The 20,184-nt window shown below is 29.1% G+C and overlaps 2 protein-coding genes across 3 annotated transcripts in view; one reads left to right on the forward strand and one right to left on the reverse strand.

Moving 5' to 3' along the window:
* LOC126781018 (alpha-tocopherol transfer protein-like) lies at window positions 1–7,131 on the forward strand. Its single transcript, XM_050505769.1, has 6 exons — window positions 1–596; window positions 3,333–3,430; window positions 3,574–3,727; window positions 4,717–4,910; window positions 5,213–5,474; window positions 5,856–7,131. Exons 1-6 carry the CDS (start codon window positions 419–421, stop codon window positions 5,894–5,896), a joined length of 927 nt encoding a protein of 308 aa, XP_050361726.1. The 5' UTR covers window positions 1–418; the 3' UTR covers window positions 5,897–7,131.
* Window positions 7,127–20,184, reverse strand: part of LOC126781014 (retinaldehyde-binding protein 1) — a 26,440-nt gene continuing 13,382 nt past the window's right edge. The window contains exons 1-7 of one of the 2 annotated variants that reach the window (XM_050505761.1): window positions 18,509–18,683; window positions 13,105–13,284; window positions 11,926–12,020; window positions 11,418–11,571; window positions 10,206–10,399; window positions 8,812–9,073; window positions 7,127–8,595 (exon numbers count right to left, since the gene is read on the reverse strand). In XM_050505761.1, coding sequence (XP_050361718.1) covers window positions 8,564–8,595; window positions 8,812–9,073; window positions 10,206–10,399; window positions 11,418–11,571; window positions 11,926–12,020; window positions 13,105–13,284; window positions 18,509–18,635 — 1,044 coding nt within the window. In that variant the 5' untranslated portion in view covers window positions 18,636–18,683 and the 3' untranslated portion in view covers window positions 7,127–8,563. Of the gene's footprint in view, window positions 8,596–8,811; window positions 9,074–10,205; window positions 10,400–11,417; window positions 11,572–11,925; window positions 12,021–13,104; window positions 13,285–18,508; window positions 18,684–20,184 lie in introns of those variants that run through there. The other variant, XM_050505762.1, reaches the window with a different exon arrangement.

Consider the following 20,184-nt stretch of genomic DNA (forward strand, 5'->3'; position numbering starts at 1 on the left):
GCTGTGGTAGTGGGACAATCTCCGTTATGTTGAGTTTGCGCCGGTACTGGTCACTGCTTCCTATCAGTTGCGTGCGCGCTTTTTCTCGCTCTACTCATACACACATCTCGTAAAAATAAATAAACATACTTTTGTGTTAGCTAAAACCTTTAATTAAAATAAAATTTCAACTAAAACATTTTTAACTTTATTTACGCTGATGTTTTTGATTTGATTTGATTTCTTTAGTGACGAAATAATAGATCGTGTAATTCGTGCCGAGTTGCTCAACTAACTTAAATCTCAGTGAAGGGCTTCCAAAAGTACTCCGCCTAATATATGGAAACTGGTTTTAATGGGAACAAAATAAAAACATAAAAATATAAACTTAAATATCTTGCTACTTCTAAAATTAACAGGAACAAAAATAAGTAGTAAAATGAGTTTACAATTTGAAACCGATGGCACTCCTTTTGTAATGTGGGCGGAACATAAAATAAAATTGGAAAAAACATCTATAACAGAAGATTTCTACGTTAAAAAAGCAAGAAATGAATTAAGGGAAACGTCAGAAAATATTGAAAATGGTCTAAAAGAACTGAGAAACCTTCTAAAGAGTAAGTCAAAATTTTAAATTGTCAAAGCAAGCTTTAAAGAAATTTGAACCTTTACGGTACACGTGTTAAATACTGCTATTTTCTGTTCTGCTATTGCTTAATATGTTTTTTTCAATTAAAGATTTTATTTTCTGTATATGTTTTATTCAAATATTAAATAATTCTGTAATTATCACTATATTTTTAGTTACAGCTTAATGAGTAATATAAAAGATAAGGTAGATTTATTTTTTTAATCGTAATTAATCACAAATTAATCTATCAACGATAATAAGAAAGTTATTTAGCTAAAATGTAAATAAACATATAAAAATAATGCGATGAATATTATTAGATATGAAAGAAACGTTAGATTAAACTTAAGCTTATTCATAACAAGAAGGAAGGAACACATATTAATATAATATATTACAAAAATATTCGTTGCACGACATATCTATGCATTTAAGTTATTGTTAGTATTTTTTTTTTGTTTTTTCCTTAATCTTCTGGTTTTTGTTATTAGATATAACAATAACGATTAAAATTAGTAATATTCCGCAATGTATTATTTTCAAGATTTTCTACATAAGTGTTCCAAATATTTTTTTTTGGCGTTATTATATTTCTCAAGTAGTCATACCGTTTTTAAAGAACGAAGTTTGCTATGTCATCGTAGACGTAGATGATAACTAATTAAGTAATTGATCTCGCTCGAGGAATATTAATTGTCTTGTCAGTATTGAGTATTTAATAGTAACGATTGTCAGACTATTATGATGGTACAAAAAAAAACTTTTTACTACACTAAGGTTTTACTAAAATCATGTTTTTTTTTACGAGTTTGAAAAAACAGGTTTTATAAATATTTGCACGGCAATATAACAGGCGGGTTCTGCTCTACGTCAGAATAATTTATGAACATTTCGTTACGATACGTCTATCGATATCTACCTCTTCACTGGATTTTATATGTTTTATCCTAGAGTTATGTAATCTTAGCGAAATTATTCGCTATTTAGAAATACATTTAAATAATTTTAATGACAAGATACAACCAAGCTATCTTAAGTAGGAGACATAACATCATTCATTTTATTTAAATCCTATTTATCCTCTTCACATCGCGTAGTTAAAATATAATTTATATGCTGATATATGTTTGAATATCATTTTTATATTACGATGAGAATTATAAAACAATCATCAGTTACCTTGCCGAAGCGATCTTTATGTAACCTAACCTAACTAAAGACGTTTAAACGGTTATTTTTAACGAAAAGTATAAAAAATCCTACTACAGTTGTCATTTATTTGTAATAAAATTATTAAAATTTAATGTTTTGTAAATTGAAACTATGAACCAAGGTTAAATTAAATATACATTCATACAAGACAGTACAAATATGCTATATTGTTCACTAAAAAACTGATAAATATACAGAAAAAGTTTAAGTATAGTAATAAAAGAGAACAATCATTATATAACTATTAACTTCTTTGTTCATTGTTTAATTTTACCTCAGATACATTAGCGTAATAAGATATCTATAATAAAATACAGAATATATAATGAGTTATTCATTTATTTGAAGAAAAAACATAAAAAATACATTTGAATAAACGTGAAAAACAGTGCAACAAAAACAATACATGGTTTTAGTGTGCATTACTGTGGATTCGAGAATAGTAGTAAAATAAATATTATAAAAAGTTTAGTTGATTGTTATATAGATATGTATATGTTATAAACAAAATTTCTTTAGTATTGTTGCTTATTTCGAAACTTTAGAAGCGATAAATGGGTATAAGTCAGTTTTCATACATGAAATATGATTTTAAATGAGCGCTTTTTCTTAATAAATATAATGATGTCTAAAAAATAAAATAAAAATGGTAATCGAATTGAATTTTTTGTTATGGCAGGTTTTATAATATTATAAATACTTATGCAACTTCTCTGACTCTGCAAACTTTCACCACAAGACCATTACAATTGTGTACATATTGAACTTACGCAAAAAGTTCTAACAACTTTTGTGAACTGTGTTGAAAAATTTATTAATGTAAATTTGGCTTACATAAGAAAAATGTTAAATATATTTTAGGGAATCAATTTATTGTTTAATGAAATCAGTCAGCTGTAGTTAGGTAAAATACATATATTGCTTTGAAAATAATATAGTTAGGGCCTGTATGTGTTCCAGTGCTCTATATAAGTTTCCTCTCCTATTGAGTAGAAGGATTTTGAACTTAATTAGTACTAAATTAAGTTCAAAATCCCTTATAGCCAATTTATAGCTGCTTTATAGCTGATTCGTGATTGAATCCTCCGCCACGGTGGCTCAGGAACTAGCCCACTTCTGAACACAAGCGCACTCTTATTTCTTCACTTCAAGTGCGTTATTAAAATTAGAGATTCGTATAGTATTTGTATGCTTATATGTTGTTCAATGAGTACTATGGATTAGATGAATAATCTTCGTTATTGATATGTCTCCAATATGTAACTCTTAAGGACATGTACTTGGATGCAGCTTGAATGCCAATTTGTTGAGATGGCTTCAATTTAATCACCTTGAAATTGTTAACTTTGCTAAAACCATATTTCACTACTAGTGATATACATTTAATAGCAAATATTAGTATTACATACGAAAGTTACCTTTTATAAAATATTTTTTACTATAACGTATTTAAGAGTACAGAATGCTTATGATTTCATAATAAATAATAATATTTTTTTATTTATTGCAGATGAATCCAATCTGTTTATACCTATAGATGATGATGATGAGTTCCTACTGAAATTTCTAAGACCTTCCAAGTTCTATGCTGAAAGTGCATTTGAAAGGGTAAGTTGGGTTATCACAATATTAATTATAAAAGAAGTAGAATAAAAATTATAGAGGAGCGAAAAACGAAAATGAGATTTACCTGCATGAATTATAACTACTGTCGCTCTCATAAAATAATCCTTAACTTTTTAATATTTCAGATACAGGCCTATTATAAATTCAGGTTATCACACAAAGACTACTGTCAAGATCTATATCCAAGCAACATTCGTTTAGCGTTCGACCACTCGATCATCTCCATCCTCTCACCGAGAGATCAGGAAGGTCGCCGCATCATGTTCGTCGAGTCCGGTGGTAAATATCTTTCAAACGGATTAGATATATGTTTGTTTTTTTTTTCTGTAAATACTTATGGCAACAATTAAAAGAACACAAGGTACACAAAAATCATTATTTGTAGTTGAAGGTTAAACTAGATAGGAAATACGAACTATTTTGGTAATCGATTTTAGATTACATTTAACGATTATCAGTTAAATTGCAGTAACCTGTTCCCTATAATCATCCGCCATGACCGCTCAAGATAAGCGGAAATAAGCGTTTTAATGTTGCTATAATCAAGCCTCTCTGTTCTTGTGAAACTCAAGCGGTTGCGTACATCATAAATGTTGACATGCATTTTATACACGACCTACTAGAACCAGAATATTGCGTGAGCTCTTTATTATTTTGGTTATTATAAATTTTCATTTTTTATTACATAAGTATATTTTAATTTTTTTATCAACTTTATTAAAATGAATTTAACGTCTATGTTTTATAACTATATAACAGAAATAACAAAAGTTATTAGTTATATAAAGTAAAATCTTAACTGCAGTTTCTAAATTAAAACGAGGCCAAGTTCTTTTGGATTATTTAATCTATTTAATCTTGTCTTTGTTTAAAATAGTTTAGCTCATGGTGGTGATGAAATATACAAGTATCTCTAGTTATTTGCATGTTTTCATAAGCTCTATGCCCTTCTCTTAATAAGAAGTTTTTGTTCAACAAACAAATATTAATAGGCTTTCTTTTTTAATATAACTCATTAATAAGATTTTCCAAAGAAAGATAGTCGATAAGGCATCATTTCCATCAATTTCCAGAATAACAAAAAATATGTCATATGATTTGATGTTTTTTATATCCTGAAAGTATACTGTGTATCTGATAAGAACATAAATTTATAACACTTATAAAACTACAATTAATATTACTTGCGGGACATCAAACTTCAGTCCTCGGTTTGTAGTCTTTTTGCATAAACAAAAATAAAATAAAATGTTTTAATTGTTTATCAGAGCGATGGAATCCTCGCGACGTTCCATTGCGTGAGGTGTTTCGGGGAGTGCAACTCGGTCTGGAGGCCGCGATGGTGGAGCCTCGCACTCAGGTCTGCGGAGTCGTTGTCGTGCTCGATATGAAAGGACTCTCCTTCACGCAGATAATGCAGTTCACGCCATCTTTTGCAAAGATGGTCGTTGACTGGATTCAGGTTCGTTCTTCTTGTGTATCTTCAACGTACATATGATCATGAACATTATAAATGTATAATAAATAATATAAAATTTACAAAGTATGTAGCTTATTGCGATGTTATTTTCACCGACATCAAGATTAAAAACAATATGAAATTATGATATATATTATAGAAACTGCGACGATATACAAATTTATATGTATTTATTTGAAGTAGTTGAAGTTACGAATAACTAAGAATAACGAGGTGTTTGCTGATATTCACTCAAGTTACCGTGTATTTTAAATAAGTATTAATAATTTTTGAATACGTTACAGGACTGTATACCAATTCGACTGAAGGGAGTGCATATCGTCAACCAACCTTATATCTTCAATATGTTATTTGCCATATTCAAGCCGTTTTTACGTCAGAAGCTTCGTTCACGTATACATTTCCATGGCTGTGACAAAAAGTCTTTACTAAAGCATATTCATGAGGAGGCCTTAATGAAAAAAGTAGGAGGTTCTTTACCTGATCATGAAATATCGGGTGAAGTGTTGTGGAAAATGCTTTATCATTATGAAGACAACCTAAGACGTAAGATTTATTTTTAACATCTCTATAAGAAGTTACGTTAAAAAAAATGATGTCATGAAAATTAGTCTTATATTTGTTCAAATTTTAACATATCTTTTATTATTTAAACATATTTTTTTATTTCAGTAAGCATTTAATACAATTTGTTTAGTAGGTAAAAGACAGACATGGTCAAATTTGTGAGTCATTTCACATATTATTAAAGTCAATTCTACTATTGACTACATGAATGGATAGTCTAGTCAGTGTCACCAATTGACGCTAAATGAATAGTATATTTAGTAACAAATCGAATCATGAATGTTTATAATTTTATCAAAAAATATGTTCTTTATAAAATTTAATACAATCTATATAATAAAAAAATATCTTCTATTTCAGGAGCAGATTCATACGGATACGTTACAAATAATAACAAATGAAAAAAACATTTTAACAATTGTATCATCATCAATGTTATAATGTTAAAAACGCAGATTATTTTAGAATTACAAAACTGATGGATGTCCTTGAGTTTTAGACAAGTAAATTTATTGTTTAAGATTTGCGTTAGCGACGTGAATTATTATTTAGCACTACAATAATACCTACATTATTTATATTATTACATGCGGCATGCAAAGATGACGGAAATGTCATTACTTATATCAACAATGAATGCATGAGCTTCGTTTACTTTCTTAGATTAATTGTCCAATATGTAGATTTAATATACATGTCGTAGGGAAATACCAGGGAACTCGTGAAATGCTCATTCGGCCTAGTGAAATGATGACCTGAACATGTAGTATTAAGTCATATCACTTAATGTTTTCAGTAATAAGACGTGATAAAGTAGAGTATTTGACATACTATACAAGTACAGTAAAAGTTTATTAAAACAGCGTTATCAAATAAAATGTATGAGTGGTTAAATATGTTATGTTAAACATTTTTTTGCCACAATGCAAATGTATTTTTTTAATCTTGTTTATGGTTAGTATAGTACAGTAACAGCCTGTGAATGTCCCACTGCTGGGCCTCTTCTCCCTTTTTGAGGAGAAGGTTTGGAGTTTATTCCACCACGCTGTTCCCTTTTGCAGGTTATTAGAATACACATGTGGCAGAATTTGAGTGAAATTCGACACATTATTATTTAAGTAATTTCATCTTCTTTTACTGCACTGAATGTAATGTTTGTGTTGATAGCATATGTACAAGGCCGTAGACTGAAAAGCAGCCTAGCAGAGACTACGACCTTTTCACCAAATTGTCAAATATCACATTGTTCACTCTTTTTTATGGTTTTGTACCTTAATTTTGTCTTTGTTTCTTTTTGGTGAACAAAGTTTTTTTATTTTTATTATTAAATGCAGGTTTTCTCACGGTGTTTTCCTACACCGTCATGCACAAGATGAATTATAATAACAAATTAAGCACATGAAAATTCAGTGGTTTTGAACCCACGATCATCGTTTAAGATTCACGCGTTCTTACCACGGGGCCATCTCGGCTTTTAAATAGTGTGGTTAGTATAATAATTATTTATTAATTAAAAATAATAAACAATATATATAGTACAAAAATCAACACTACGTTCACCTAAAATTATAAATTATATTAACTAAATATGTTTTATTGTCACGTTTGTGTTAAATAAATAAATCACAAAATACAATTATAAAAGTTTTATTAACATTTTATCCGACAATAGTTATTTACTATTTTTAGTTGCTTAGGTCTTCATACTTATGTTTCAAAGCATTAGCAATGAAATAATTTGACATGAAAAAGTGATGTTTTTTTTATTGAATACAATAAAATGGCGGTACATTTTATATGAAATTATTTATATAAAAAAAAAATTTGAACTTATTACATAATCATAATTAACCTACCCAAATATAGAAAAAAATTGGAATAATATGCATTAGTTAACTTAAATACAAATAATTCATTTATAAACAAAACTTGCAATAATCTGAACAGTCGCTCTTTTGCATTGAAAGTTATACTTGCCATAAAAATAAGTCATATTGAGATTCCACTGAATTAATTTTCAATATATTTTATATTTTACAAAAAAATCTATGCGATATTTTTCATCTAAATCCCTAACCTAGTCCAACAATAACTTGTATATAAAATACATAACGAGATAACCCTGTTCCAAGCGATATTTAATGGAAATTATCTACTACAAACATATATATTTTAGTAATAAATTTTAACGATAATATTTTATTAGGTCATTTTCATAAGTGTTTTATATATTATTTTTATATATAATAAACAATAAAACATAAGTGGATAATTAGAAAAAATAACTAATGGAATCATTCAATGTTATAATATATTTTGCTAATAATTCATTCGATTAAAGATTTGTTGTTTTCCTCACAGCGTAATTTTATCTATTTTTACCGAGAACAGTTTTTCAAAGAAACTTCATAAACGAATAGCAAATGTGCAAGTGAATGCTAAAGTGTCAAATTATGTTAAATAAAATATGAGTTAATATCTCGTTTTATTCTATATTTAAAAATTAAAAGAATGTATTTTTAAATATCACAGCTCACGCCTATTGAATAATAAGAAAAAAGGTAAATGTTATTTTTTATTTTAAAAAACACAAAGTTACGTACTGGCACGCGGGGCAAGATTTTCGTATTAGTAAAAAAGAGATAAAAAGAAAAATATTTATGTTAAAGATGATTTCTTCTTGGTTATTCATTAAAAATATAAAAGCAAGTTTTTCTTGTAAAGTCAATATGCGAGATAAGTTGTACTTTATAATATCAAATAAAAAAATAATGCAATAATTAAAAGAAAAAAAAAATATCCCTCATGCAAAGTTACATATCTTAAAACTAGTGATGCTTATAAACATCTTAAAGTAAAATATCACATTTCTTGTATTTAAATATTATCGGTCTTACTTATAAACGTTGCTTAACGACTGTTTTCATAGACACTGATTCCTCTCTTTCTGTCATAAATGATTTGACATTCGAAAGAAGTAGACACAACATTGTTTACGTAATCATTCGCTAAACAACGTTTCTAAATAACGTCGTATATGATTAATGTACTATTTCATTAAAAGTATGTTACTTCTTCTTGTATCCGTAGTTGTTGATTGCTGAAACAAAATAAATATATTTTAGTAGTGTTATATTGAAATAAATTTTTTGGCAATAAGAAATTGTAATTGTATGGGAAGTTTTCTTAAACATAAAAAGATATTATTATTGATTTTATCTTAAAGTGATAAATAATATTTCGATTCAGGAAACTTTATTCTATTTTGCTTTAAGAGTTTACGAAGTGGATGCGGAACGTTTTATAAGATATTCACCAGCAAACTCCGTGTCACAAATCATCAGCAATTCCAACCACTGTGGACCATTCACGTTCGGTATAGATAGGGTTCCACCATAGCAGTCTGGGAGGCATTTAGGGCTTATGTACTTGTATAGAAGCTCTCTATCACTGCCCATAAACACAATACGCGAGCGCAGTTTTTCTTTGAGCAAGGGTTTGAAGAGTTGGAACACCATGTTAAATATGTAGGGCTGATTAATGATATATAAGCCTTTAATTCGGAGTGGAATGCTTTCCTGAAAAAAGATAAAAAATCATATTAATAGGGACACTAGAGACAGGAACACATGACTATACTATCATTGTTGACCGACGTTGTCTATCACCACTTGCGATTAGCATATTAGCATTGTTAGACTTTGGATACTAAGATCGCTTATAACAGGTATATCGATCATTTTAACGAGATATTACACTTATTTTTTAATTTTAATATTAACAAAAAACGATGACAAAAAACAACTAAATTCGGTAAAAAATATGTAATCATCGCGTACATTGACTTGAAATTTAAAACATGCGGATTTCAAATTACCGAAAATACAAAAAAAAAATCATAAGCCTCTCGTGAACCAAGTTCATTTATATATATATACGCCGGGAGGGCAAATGACTCTACTCCACCTGATGGTAAGTGGTAGTAGAGTCCAAACGCGACGACGGCCAGTACAGCCGGAAAAAACGTTCTGCACTAGCCGCCTTCGCCTTGCCGGCCCGCAAGATGCCTCTTCACGCCTCTACCTACCTTCATACCTTCATAACAGCATAATACCGCTTGAAGATTATTATTGGTTAACTGACTTGTTACAATTGCAAAATTGAAGTGATGGTGATTATTATGAATTATTATTATTAATCAATAACACGTTTTTATAGGTTTGATTGACATAAGTCGAGATTCGCTATTAAATTACAAACCTTCTAAGATTTTGTATTAATTTGCGTCTATATCGCATCATATACTTTATTAGAAGAATCTTGATATTGAGTGGGACTTATAGTGATAATTTATGTGAATAGTAAAAAGGTATTTTGTTTTATATTCTCTCTCTTAATATAAAAAAAATGCAATATCATTGAGTTTGAGTAGTCCATGAGCAATAGGCTATGTTTCTTTTATAGCTTCTAATTGCTTGGTTAGTATACATCCGCCGTTTTCATTAATTTAGACTGTATTAAAAAAATATTAAACATTGAGTACGAGTATAATGATAGAACTAGATAGACAAGACCGTAATTTTGACAGTTCCAAAAATTACATTATTTTCTTTATTACCTCACAACTAGTGTAGTATTTGAAATAAATTATACTTTTAATAAATATATTTACGCAAAAAGTATTCGCTTTCCTAAGTTTATTCTTAATACCTGTAGCCAGTCAACTATTCGTTTGGCGAATTGCGGTGTGAACTGCCAGACTTGTTGCATGGAAAGGCCATCCATGTCAAATATAACGACGGCGCCACATATCTGAGTTTCGGGCTCCAACATGGCCGCCTCCAGGAACAGCACACAGCCTTTGAATACCTCGTCCAAAGAACATTTGTTGTGATTCCATTTCTCTGCGAGCAATTTAAAAAAATTTTCGTCAGAAACCTTTGATAGGTTATTCAAAACGACGACAATCTCAATAAATAATATATGAAACATTTTTTTTCAATGTTTTAATTTTTTATCTATATAGTTCGTTATCTTTAAAAATTAAAATAATAATTCAAGAATTATAAAGACAGACAAAGGGAAGTGATGGTAAGTTGTCCCATTACCTCATATACTGGCACTGTAAAAAATGAACCATTTCTAATAATGCTTTAAATTACACTTGCCCACTCATTATTCCAAACGTAACCCAGCCATACATAGTATGGTTATATAAAGTTTGGCTAGCTATTGAATGGTTACCCAGAAGGGCTACATAAGTCTTACATGGTAGTTATAGTTTTAATTCAATTTATTATTACTTTCAAAGGTTTATTAATGTGATTTTATTTAAAAAGAAACACATATTTTTTGTTTATAAAATAAAATAATAATCACTTTATTATCCAGTACTTATAAGCAATGGTAGTCAATTATTGCAATTAACATCATGACGAATACAGTGGGTCAAAAGATGGTGGTGGGTCAATAATATCACTTCAATTATATATACTTCAATTATGTCGTAATATGACATATAAGAATAAAAAGGTTATTTTGAATAAACATAATGGGCATGTATTTTGTGCCGTCTAGTCAATAATCTGTGCAGCGATTATCTCTCGCACCTTATTATTATATATTTTTTTGATGACGTTGCATGACACGTGCTGTGAATTCATTTGCAACAATAAGAAGAAATTGCTGACTCAATATAATTCAATTTACTTTATTATAATTAATCTATAGATTTCCTTTCACTTAAAATATTCTCAGGCTCAGGCGAGGGCCACTGAGTCTTCGTGTGCTTATTTAATCCAAAGCGGAGCAGCATCTCAAATACTTTTTATTAAGAGATGGCGACTTTTTAGCCAGTACTGATACATTGACGTATTACCGTCTTTAATGACGGTCATACAATAATATATGAAATTGTCTTACTTCCTAATTCAAGGACGAGGACCCTTCTGCCGAGCTGGTCGCGGTTAGGTAGTACACGTAGTACGTTCTGGTTGAAGATATTTTGCTCCTTGCTGGGAGTGAGGCCGTCATATTGTTTGTGATGTTTAACTTTGAAAGCGTAGTATCTTTTTATCTGAAAATATAATATTCATATTGTATTCTATTTAACAAGACGTGGACAAAGTTTATAACATTCATATAAATTTCTTTTGCAATGAAAAAAAATTGGCTTATGTTGTCAACAAACATCTGCATAAGACGTTATTTATACGTGACCTTCAAGTTTTTCTGGGATTAATACGCCTTATTTTTATAAATAGTTTCTGAAGGTCAAGCTTAATCTATTTTACTTCTTTATACTTTGAGCTTGACTATTTATTATACCAATTAGGCCTTAATGACTAAGTTGGTCGTCAGATTACAGACATGTTTATTAAGTTATCTATACGAAAATAATAGACAAAATAGTTAAGTTCCGTACTCTTACCAAATCATATGCGCTTTCTGGATAGAATTTGCACGGCCGTAAAAATCTTATGAGCCAAGCGTCCCTTTCAAGTGGAACAAACAAGTCTTTGTCCGCTAAAATAAAAAATAAATAAGATATATAAAATTAATTTTACAGTAATTTAGCGCAGTACTTACTAAAATTAATTTTAGACTTATTAGATTCAATAAGCAATTATAATTTATCTGCACAACCTGTGTTAAAGGTTTTATTTATAAGATCGAAGAATTTTTAAAAATAATATAAAAAAAAACGTCCAATACGATGTTTTACAAATAAGATTCAATGATCACAGTTCATGTTTTAAAATGTATAGTGGTGTATTAGTGCATTATTTGCAAAAAAATCATTAGGGCCTTTTTCTTATTTATCATGAGAAAGAGAGCTTAATAATTAATTGTGCAGCAGAATCAAGGTTGGAGTGAGCCAAGCCTTTAACGCATTAGTTAATTGAGACTTGATAAAATTTGTTGATTGTTTTAAATGTTAAATTAAAAAAAGAGCTTATAAGTAAATATTTAATTATTTGATAGAGACCAGCTAAAAAGTGTTGAAAAAAAAACATATTAAAATATTTTATTTTCAAGAATTGTACGGAATAGTTGTTACAATATCTCCTAGTCATTCATTATGGTAAAAAAAATCTATTCGATCTCTATTCGCTTAATATATTGTTTGTTGTTTTAATATTTCATGTGTTATGTTGATATTTCTACATTTTTTATGATTCATTAAGTTCGTGGATTACTAAAGTTGCTCGGTGTCTTAGGTCGTTGTTAGTTATGCTAATTTTTATTGTGTGTCATGTTAATAATATTGGACTTGAACTTACTTTGTTCTCAAATGAACGTCTAGAGCCATTTGTCAATTTTCGATTAGAGCCATTGTGCAATATTTTTATAAAGAATAAAGTGGTAATCAAATATTATATTTTATTATTTGTAATGTATGATAATTTAAGCATAATATAATATTTTTTATTGTACACATACATACATACATACAGAGAGAACTTGCTTCTAAGTTTTGATTTACTTGCATCACAACAATAAAACAGTCCTTCGTCTGGTCGTGTTAATAGAAATGAATGTTATTTTTTTCTGTTATTACAAAAGTTAATATACTTATTGATACTGCGTTAAAATACTTTAAAAGTACCTTCTAATAGTCGTCTTAGTTCTTCAACGGCCGGTTTTATAATTTCTGACGTCTCCCGCAATTCTCGTCTGGCTATTTCTTTTACTGAATCCCTCGGCTCTTCCAGTTCAAACTGAAGGAAGTAATCTCCAAGTTGTACGCCAGGTAATGTTGTGACATCTGTCAGCATGTGTTGTGAAACTGAAATAATATTAAAACTATTTATAATATGACAAAAATCAAGTTGAAGCTGAAGATAGGCTGGTGGATTCGCCAAGCAGAATTTCTATAGTCGGCTCTAACAACACCCACGCGTTAAGTTTGTCTAACATGGATCCACACGTTGTAAGGGTACACGTAAATTAATTTGTAACTGTATACATATAAATTGTTAAATTGTACTTGTCATTTTATTTTCGGCTAAAAATATGATTTTGAATTCCTTACGTAATATTATTACTGTAATTTGGGTTGATGAGTTACTATTTTAAGTTAAATCATTCTTATGAATTTAAGCTTAACATATACTAAGTTATTTTATTGACGAATTTAAGATTTATGTTCGTAGAAAAATTCGTATTACTTAAAATAAATATGCGATTTTCTATACTAGTCCGATCATATCCGAGATCACAGCTCAAGAGTATCGTTAAAGGGAGGAAGGATATTTATAGTTTTAAATGAACTTGAAAAATAAGATATTCTCACATCGTTTTTATAATCTAATAGTAACAATATGTACTAGTTTACAGTGGGTAATCAACATAAAACCGGTACTTTATCAGGTTTATTATTTCCATCTAATTACAACAAGTGTTTTTACTTATTAGGTATTTTACAATCAAGTTATTATTTTAATTCATTCAGTTAACTAATTCAAATAAATTATTATTGATTAGATTTTCTTGATTGTATGTTTAATTCAAATTTAATTCAACCATTATGTATCCCTGAGATAAATGCCTGGTCGTAAATGGCTCTCCACTCGAAGTTTTGCAGGAATATACCTGAGCCAAACTATACAACTTGGCCGGAACAACTTTGAGAAGGAGTCTAAAAGAAGAATATGTTTTGGCTGGGCGGCATTTGGGAGGTTGCGTCATATTTTTAAATCGTCGATCCCACAGTCGCTTAAGAACTTTAAGCAGTCCATCTTGCCTGTAATTACTTACGGAGTTGAACAAGCTTAAGGTCGCTCAGCGAGCTATGGAACGCGCGATGCTTGGGGTTTCTCTGGCAAAAGGAATCCGAAATTAAATTTTCGCTAGAGAACTAGTCACCGACATCGCGCGTAGAATTAGCTTGCTGAAGTGGAAGTGGGCTAGTCATGTCTCCAAGCGCCTCAATGGCCTAACCTAACCTAAGCGACGTGTGTTAGAGTGGAGACCACGCTTAGGAAAACGTAGTGTAGGACGCCCTGCGGTAAGGAGGACCGACAATTTGAAAAAGGTGGCAGATACGGAATGGATGCGGACTGCCCAAGATCACGATGGTTAGCTTACTATGAAGGGGACTTTCTTCCAGCAGTAGACGACGTTAAGCTGAGGGAAATAAAACACTCAGACAAAGATGAACCGACGTAAGAACCTCAGCGATTATTTTTAGTTTATGATCTCTTACAATTTTGTATTTTAGAAATATTAATAATTATTTTTTATATTTTATCTGTAATCCAACTAATCGTACAACGATGAAAAATTTTTTTTTTCTTTGACGACTTTTAGGTTTCTGTTGTAAATTGCATACATTGGTCTACAAAAGAGTTACTGATTCTATGCATTGTGTAATTCGTTTGGAGTATGCTTCCTTCATTATATTATGTGTGTTACAATTTCGTACAATTTCAAAACTTTACATTGATAATCATAATGTCTTCTTGAACGATTTTGGTCACGGTGGTCATTTACATGAAGACTAGCCAACTGCGCAAGACATATTATAGTGCACAGTTTGTGAAACAAAAGTGTACTCTCAATGCCCTCACTTTTATAGTCAATAAGACGGCGAACTCGATATAACTAGCGGATTTACTTGCTTTTCGAGGCACGCGAGTGTAAGTACAGCCAATTTCCAAACGCCAAATTGCTATCTTTCATGGAAATTTCTCAACAAAAAAACCCAATAACTTTTTAAAAGTTAGTCTTGGATTTTGAACACAAAACCTCAGGAGCTAGCCTATAACTATACCATTGAAACAGTAGTAGTACCTACAAGATATAATTGTATTAAGATATACATTTTTTTTTTTATAATACCTAATTAAGCGGAAAATAGTTTATTTTTATTTTAGTTTTTTATTTTCCTTTATTCATTTTAGAGGGTTTATTCTAACAAGAAATTGTCACCCTTATAGTTCTACATATTTCTTTTGTGTTATACAAATTTATAAAAAATTAAAATAACTACTATAATATATACATTTGCCAGATTTAATGAGTCAACAGTTGTTTCTATTGATCGTAAAAACATAATTAATATATTTGTGTCAATAAATACATAAATAAATAGATAAAAACTATGAATAAAATAAAAAATAAATATTTATTAAGGAAGTAAACACCTTACTTACAAACATTGTTTTTATCATCTTTGGTTTTTGTAATTCAAAAGAAGACAAAGCATATTTAATTATTGTTCAGCATGCAGTTCAGGAAAATTTGATGAATTTTACATGTGAAATCTAAAAGAGACGTTAATTTAGTTTCGTTTATTTATTTCTTTATAGGGTAAAGTTTGAAATATTACAAATTTCGCACTCGTGAAAGATTATTTGAATTTCGGTATATTTCTCCTTTTTCATTTTAAGTCTCAAGAAAGCCTTAAACTCAAATAAGTAATAAAAAGTTTTACCTAATTTTTAATGTTGGTACATATAGTCAAATCATATTTTAATTTGCTTATGACCATTTTTTTATAATGAACAACGAATAATATTACCATATTAAACGATTATTTCAACCGTGGCTATATTTTTTTACAAAATAACGACACTATAGTAATTTACCTACATTATGTAAGTTAATCTGCGTATATGTATTAAACTTAATGTTGAAGGTAGCACCATAAAATAGCTGTCAAGGTAATTGATTTCAATAATTTATAAAGGAAATGCGTAATCTTTGACCATACCACGACATAACTAAATAATTTGATTTGATTGTTATTTTGTAGAAATATTTTGATTAAATGTAAAAAAATTATAATATTTCTTTTAAAAGTTGATATTGTTTTTTTTAAATACCTGTATCATAGGTTAAAGTCAAAATATTTACTGAACATAATACTCGCTTATTGACTCGAATACCAGCTTGGAAAAAATACAAAATACTGAGATGAACCGACGAAAGAAACTCAGAGGAAATATAATAATGTTTTTAATTTTTTTCCTATCGGTAATTTGGTTCGCAATAAAATGAATATCATTATATTTTTCCCTCAATGGTCTATGTACTGAGGCTGACGCTAAACCTTTCAGATTCGAATATAATAGTCTATGTACCTAATATAATTTTATCTTCTTGTGTGCAACGACTTGGCCATAAACCACTGTTTAAATAGTTAAAAATAAATAAGTATGAAATAATGCATAATTATATTAACTGAAATCACATTGTATATTTTGTGATTTATTTTATATTCTATGGTAAAATTATTACGGTATCTTGTAATTTACAGAACATAAGCGTATTGGAACTGTTCCAAGAGGGCCATTTTTTATATATTTTTTTTCTGGGATCTAAGTAGTTATGGGCTGTAAATATTGAGTCTTATTTAAATTAAGTATATATGATTTAATTAAGGATACAAATAAATGAAAATGCTGTATATGATACAAGGATATACCTACATTATAATAAAAGCGGGATTAAACTATTAATACTATAATAATTATCATTAAAAATTACATCAAGATTATTGTTACTTTGTTTTTTTCTAAATATATTTAATAATTTTTTATGACGTTTTTTTTAAATGTTTGTTTTTGCAATGACTTATATTCTTATTTTCTCTTTTATCTATTTAAAAAACAAGTTTATAAATGACCACGGTAAAACCCAAAGGGTTAAAATTGGATAACAATCGTACTCTAAACAAAAACGAACCTACATGATATGATACATGATACGGGCTATTAAAGTTTCAATTATATTTACATTTTCCTGTATTTCAGTCGGCAATCTTTTAAATAATTCGTAATGTGAAAATAGTAATTGATTACTCAGATATTTGTAAATGCTGTTTGCGTTTTAGTTATTAAAACTGGCATAATGACTATACTCTTTTGTGTTGTGGTTTTATTCGTAACTATTATGTTACTGAATTATTTATTTTTTGGACACAGACAGATAAACGAATTATGTCTACTCATTATGCCATGACATGGCATTTGTGAGTATAAAAGAGGTAGATGTTCCAAAGACGTATGTATTTGTAGGTATTTCCTTATTGTTCTTAGAGTAAACAATGTGATACGTCATTCTTAACATTTTTAAGGGTTTCAGATGTAAATAAGAAAGCGGTATTGCTTAGTTGTGTCTATTCAAACTGCAAACAGAACGGTCATACAAGTATAGACTTTGTTTTTTAACTGTAAATACAATAATTCCACTTTAATATGTATTTAACTTTCGCAACAACGTTTTCTAACACTTAAAATTAGAATACCACAAATATATTTTATTTTAAAAATGTATTAGTATAATTGTTAAATTATACCATATGCCTAATATAGATTTAAGAAAAAAAATCGTGAAATTTTGTTGTTATTGTTTCATAATATTGTTATTAAATATTTAAATAGTAATCATTCATTAATGACTGTTACATTACGTATAATTATAATATAATTCTAATTTCGACGGTCTTTGGCAACCTTGTCTCATTAGACGCATAAATTCGTTAGTAGACAAACTGCGTAAGTAAACTCTCGTTGTTTTGTTAACTTTTTAAAAAAAATAATTTCTACATTTTGAAATATAAAATAGATCAATCAATAGATATTCTATTTTAAGAAAACGGTTTTTTTATTTTTATTATTGCATAATTAAATAAATGTTAATTATGTACGATATTTAATAATAGTAGGTAAAAAGTATTTGTTTATTTGTCAATTATACGAATAAAGATACAATTTGAATGCTATATATAGAAAACAATATTAAACTATGTTATGCATTTTTTGCAAGTATTGCACTGAGACACATATTTACTAATTCAACAGACACAAAACAATTAATCGAATGACCTGAATCCATACGAGCACAAAACATTGCGTGTCAATCGATATATTGTAATTTGGCATGTTATTATTTCGAGATATATATTAACCTTTCAAAAACAATTATTAATCAATAAAATTAAGCACAATAATCTAATAAATACATTGTAAATTTAAAATGTCTTTGTTATTAGCAATTATACTCACTCTTTGCCATTTTGAACAAACGAAATGTCACTTTATCGTTGAACGGGTGGAATACAGGAATAAACTTGAGCAACAGTGGTATGGCGGCGATCGCGTTTACAATAGAACTGTACGCTCGACCGAGCATCCGTGTTGATTTATACAGTACTTAAATGTACTAACGCGCGACTCGAATACACCTGCCGTTTAACATTTATCCCCAATGTAGGTACTACAGCTATTTATAAAATAAGTTCTCATTTGGAATTTCCTTGGATGGAAATGATTCACATTTTTGATCTTTTTACAAAGGAACATACATATGATATAGTTTGATATAAATATCGTTGCATAATTTGTTGTCAAAATATAATTTGATTATTCTCAAAATAATAATTAAAATAAGCCAACTCTACTAATTTGACAACACTAAAAGAGATTGACATTTTTTTTTTAAATTAACGGTAAGTAAGTTAAAAAGTGCTTGACTTTCTGTTTTATTAAATAAATATTTTAAGCTTTTAATGTTAAAATAGGAAATTAGATCAAAAGCAAATCATCAATATTAAAAGTTATTTTCAAAAATTTAATACCTACATTTTTATTGTCTATCAATAAAAATTTTAAAAATAATTTAGAACGATATTAGAGTAACAGGCCTCTTAGCTTTCGAAGTATGTAATAAATATTATAAAAAATAAAAACACGATGATGTCAAAATATTTTTAAACCGACATTGTCAGCAGAATAATAAATAATTATAATCTCCCGGACTCTCACTTTCATAAAATAGAATGAAGATAGTTAACAAGTACTAAATAGTATTAAATGTATGTAGGAGTATGTATGTATGTATGTATTATTTTAATATTTGTTTTTTTTTGGCACTATTATGAAGTGTGTATTTAATAATTCTGTGTAACCTAAAGATATTATAATAAGGATAAGACGACAAATGACTGTGGTACAATAGACAGCAATTTTTTTTACAAAATCGCATGAATTATTTCTTGAAAATAATGATAAGACCTTCACCTTCCATCATACCTCAATTACAAACAAAATTACTTGCATGTCACGTCGTTTCGTCCGAGCGCAACGGAGATTGGCATCTTGACATTTTGAGTATGCGACAAAATAGCTATCTATATAAATACATGTGCTTGTTAACCCATTCATTTGCACTCAAGAATAAAGGTACATTACCGCCACTATTTGCAAGCTGCTGTCCATGAGAGTCTGCGGAATGTTTCCTATGTATAAGTTTAATATTATGATTCATATAATTCATTACAAGTTGATGTAAAACATGAAAAATCTTAACTAAGAGTAATAAGCAACGTGACGATGTATAGATAAACCATTAATTTAGTTTTTTAATTAAATCCATCTCACAAGAAAATTAGCTTACTAACTAAATAATTAAAATGTCATTATTTAGTTATTATAGTCATATCATTATAATAAAGGGGTTCGGAAATTCTGAATTTACTAATATAATATTATATACAAGGTACAAGTCTGAGCTCGACCGACTTGTCAGTGCGGCTGGGGGAGCGGATTTGGCCAGACTCAGAGCGGTGTCGAGGGCGGAGTCTGGAGCTTGGTTGCAGGCTTTGCCTTCCCCCTACTTTGGGACTCTTCTCGACAGTGACTCTTTGCGTGTGGCTGTGGCTCTCCGCCTTGGCTGCGATGTT

Source organism: Nymphalis io, chromosome 3 (genome assembly GCF_905147045.1).
Source record: "Nymphalis io chromosome 3, ilAglIoxx1.1, whole genome shotgun sequence".
Taxonomy (NCBI): Eukaryota; Metazoa; Arthropoda; class Insecta; order Lepidoptera; family Nymphalidae; genus Nymphalis; species Nymphalis io.

What these genes read in the sequence shown, in the direction of transcription:
- LOC126781018 (XM_050505769.1), top strand. Translation starts at nt 419, where the DNA reads ATGAGTTTACAATTTGAAACCGATGGCACTCCTTTTGTAATGTGGGCG. An exon ending in TGGTCGTTGACTGGATTCAG is followed by an intron (nt 4,911 to 5,212) that starts GTTCGTTCTTCT and finishes AATACGTTACAG; the next exon opens with GACTGTATACCAATTCGACT. An exon ending in TTATGAAGACAACCTAAGAC is followed by an intron (nt 5,475 to 5,855) that starts GTAAGATTTATT and finishes CTTCTATTTCAG; the next exon opens with GAGCAGATTCATACGGATAC.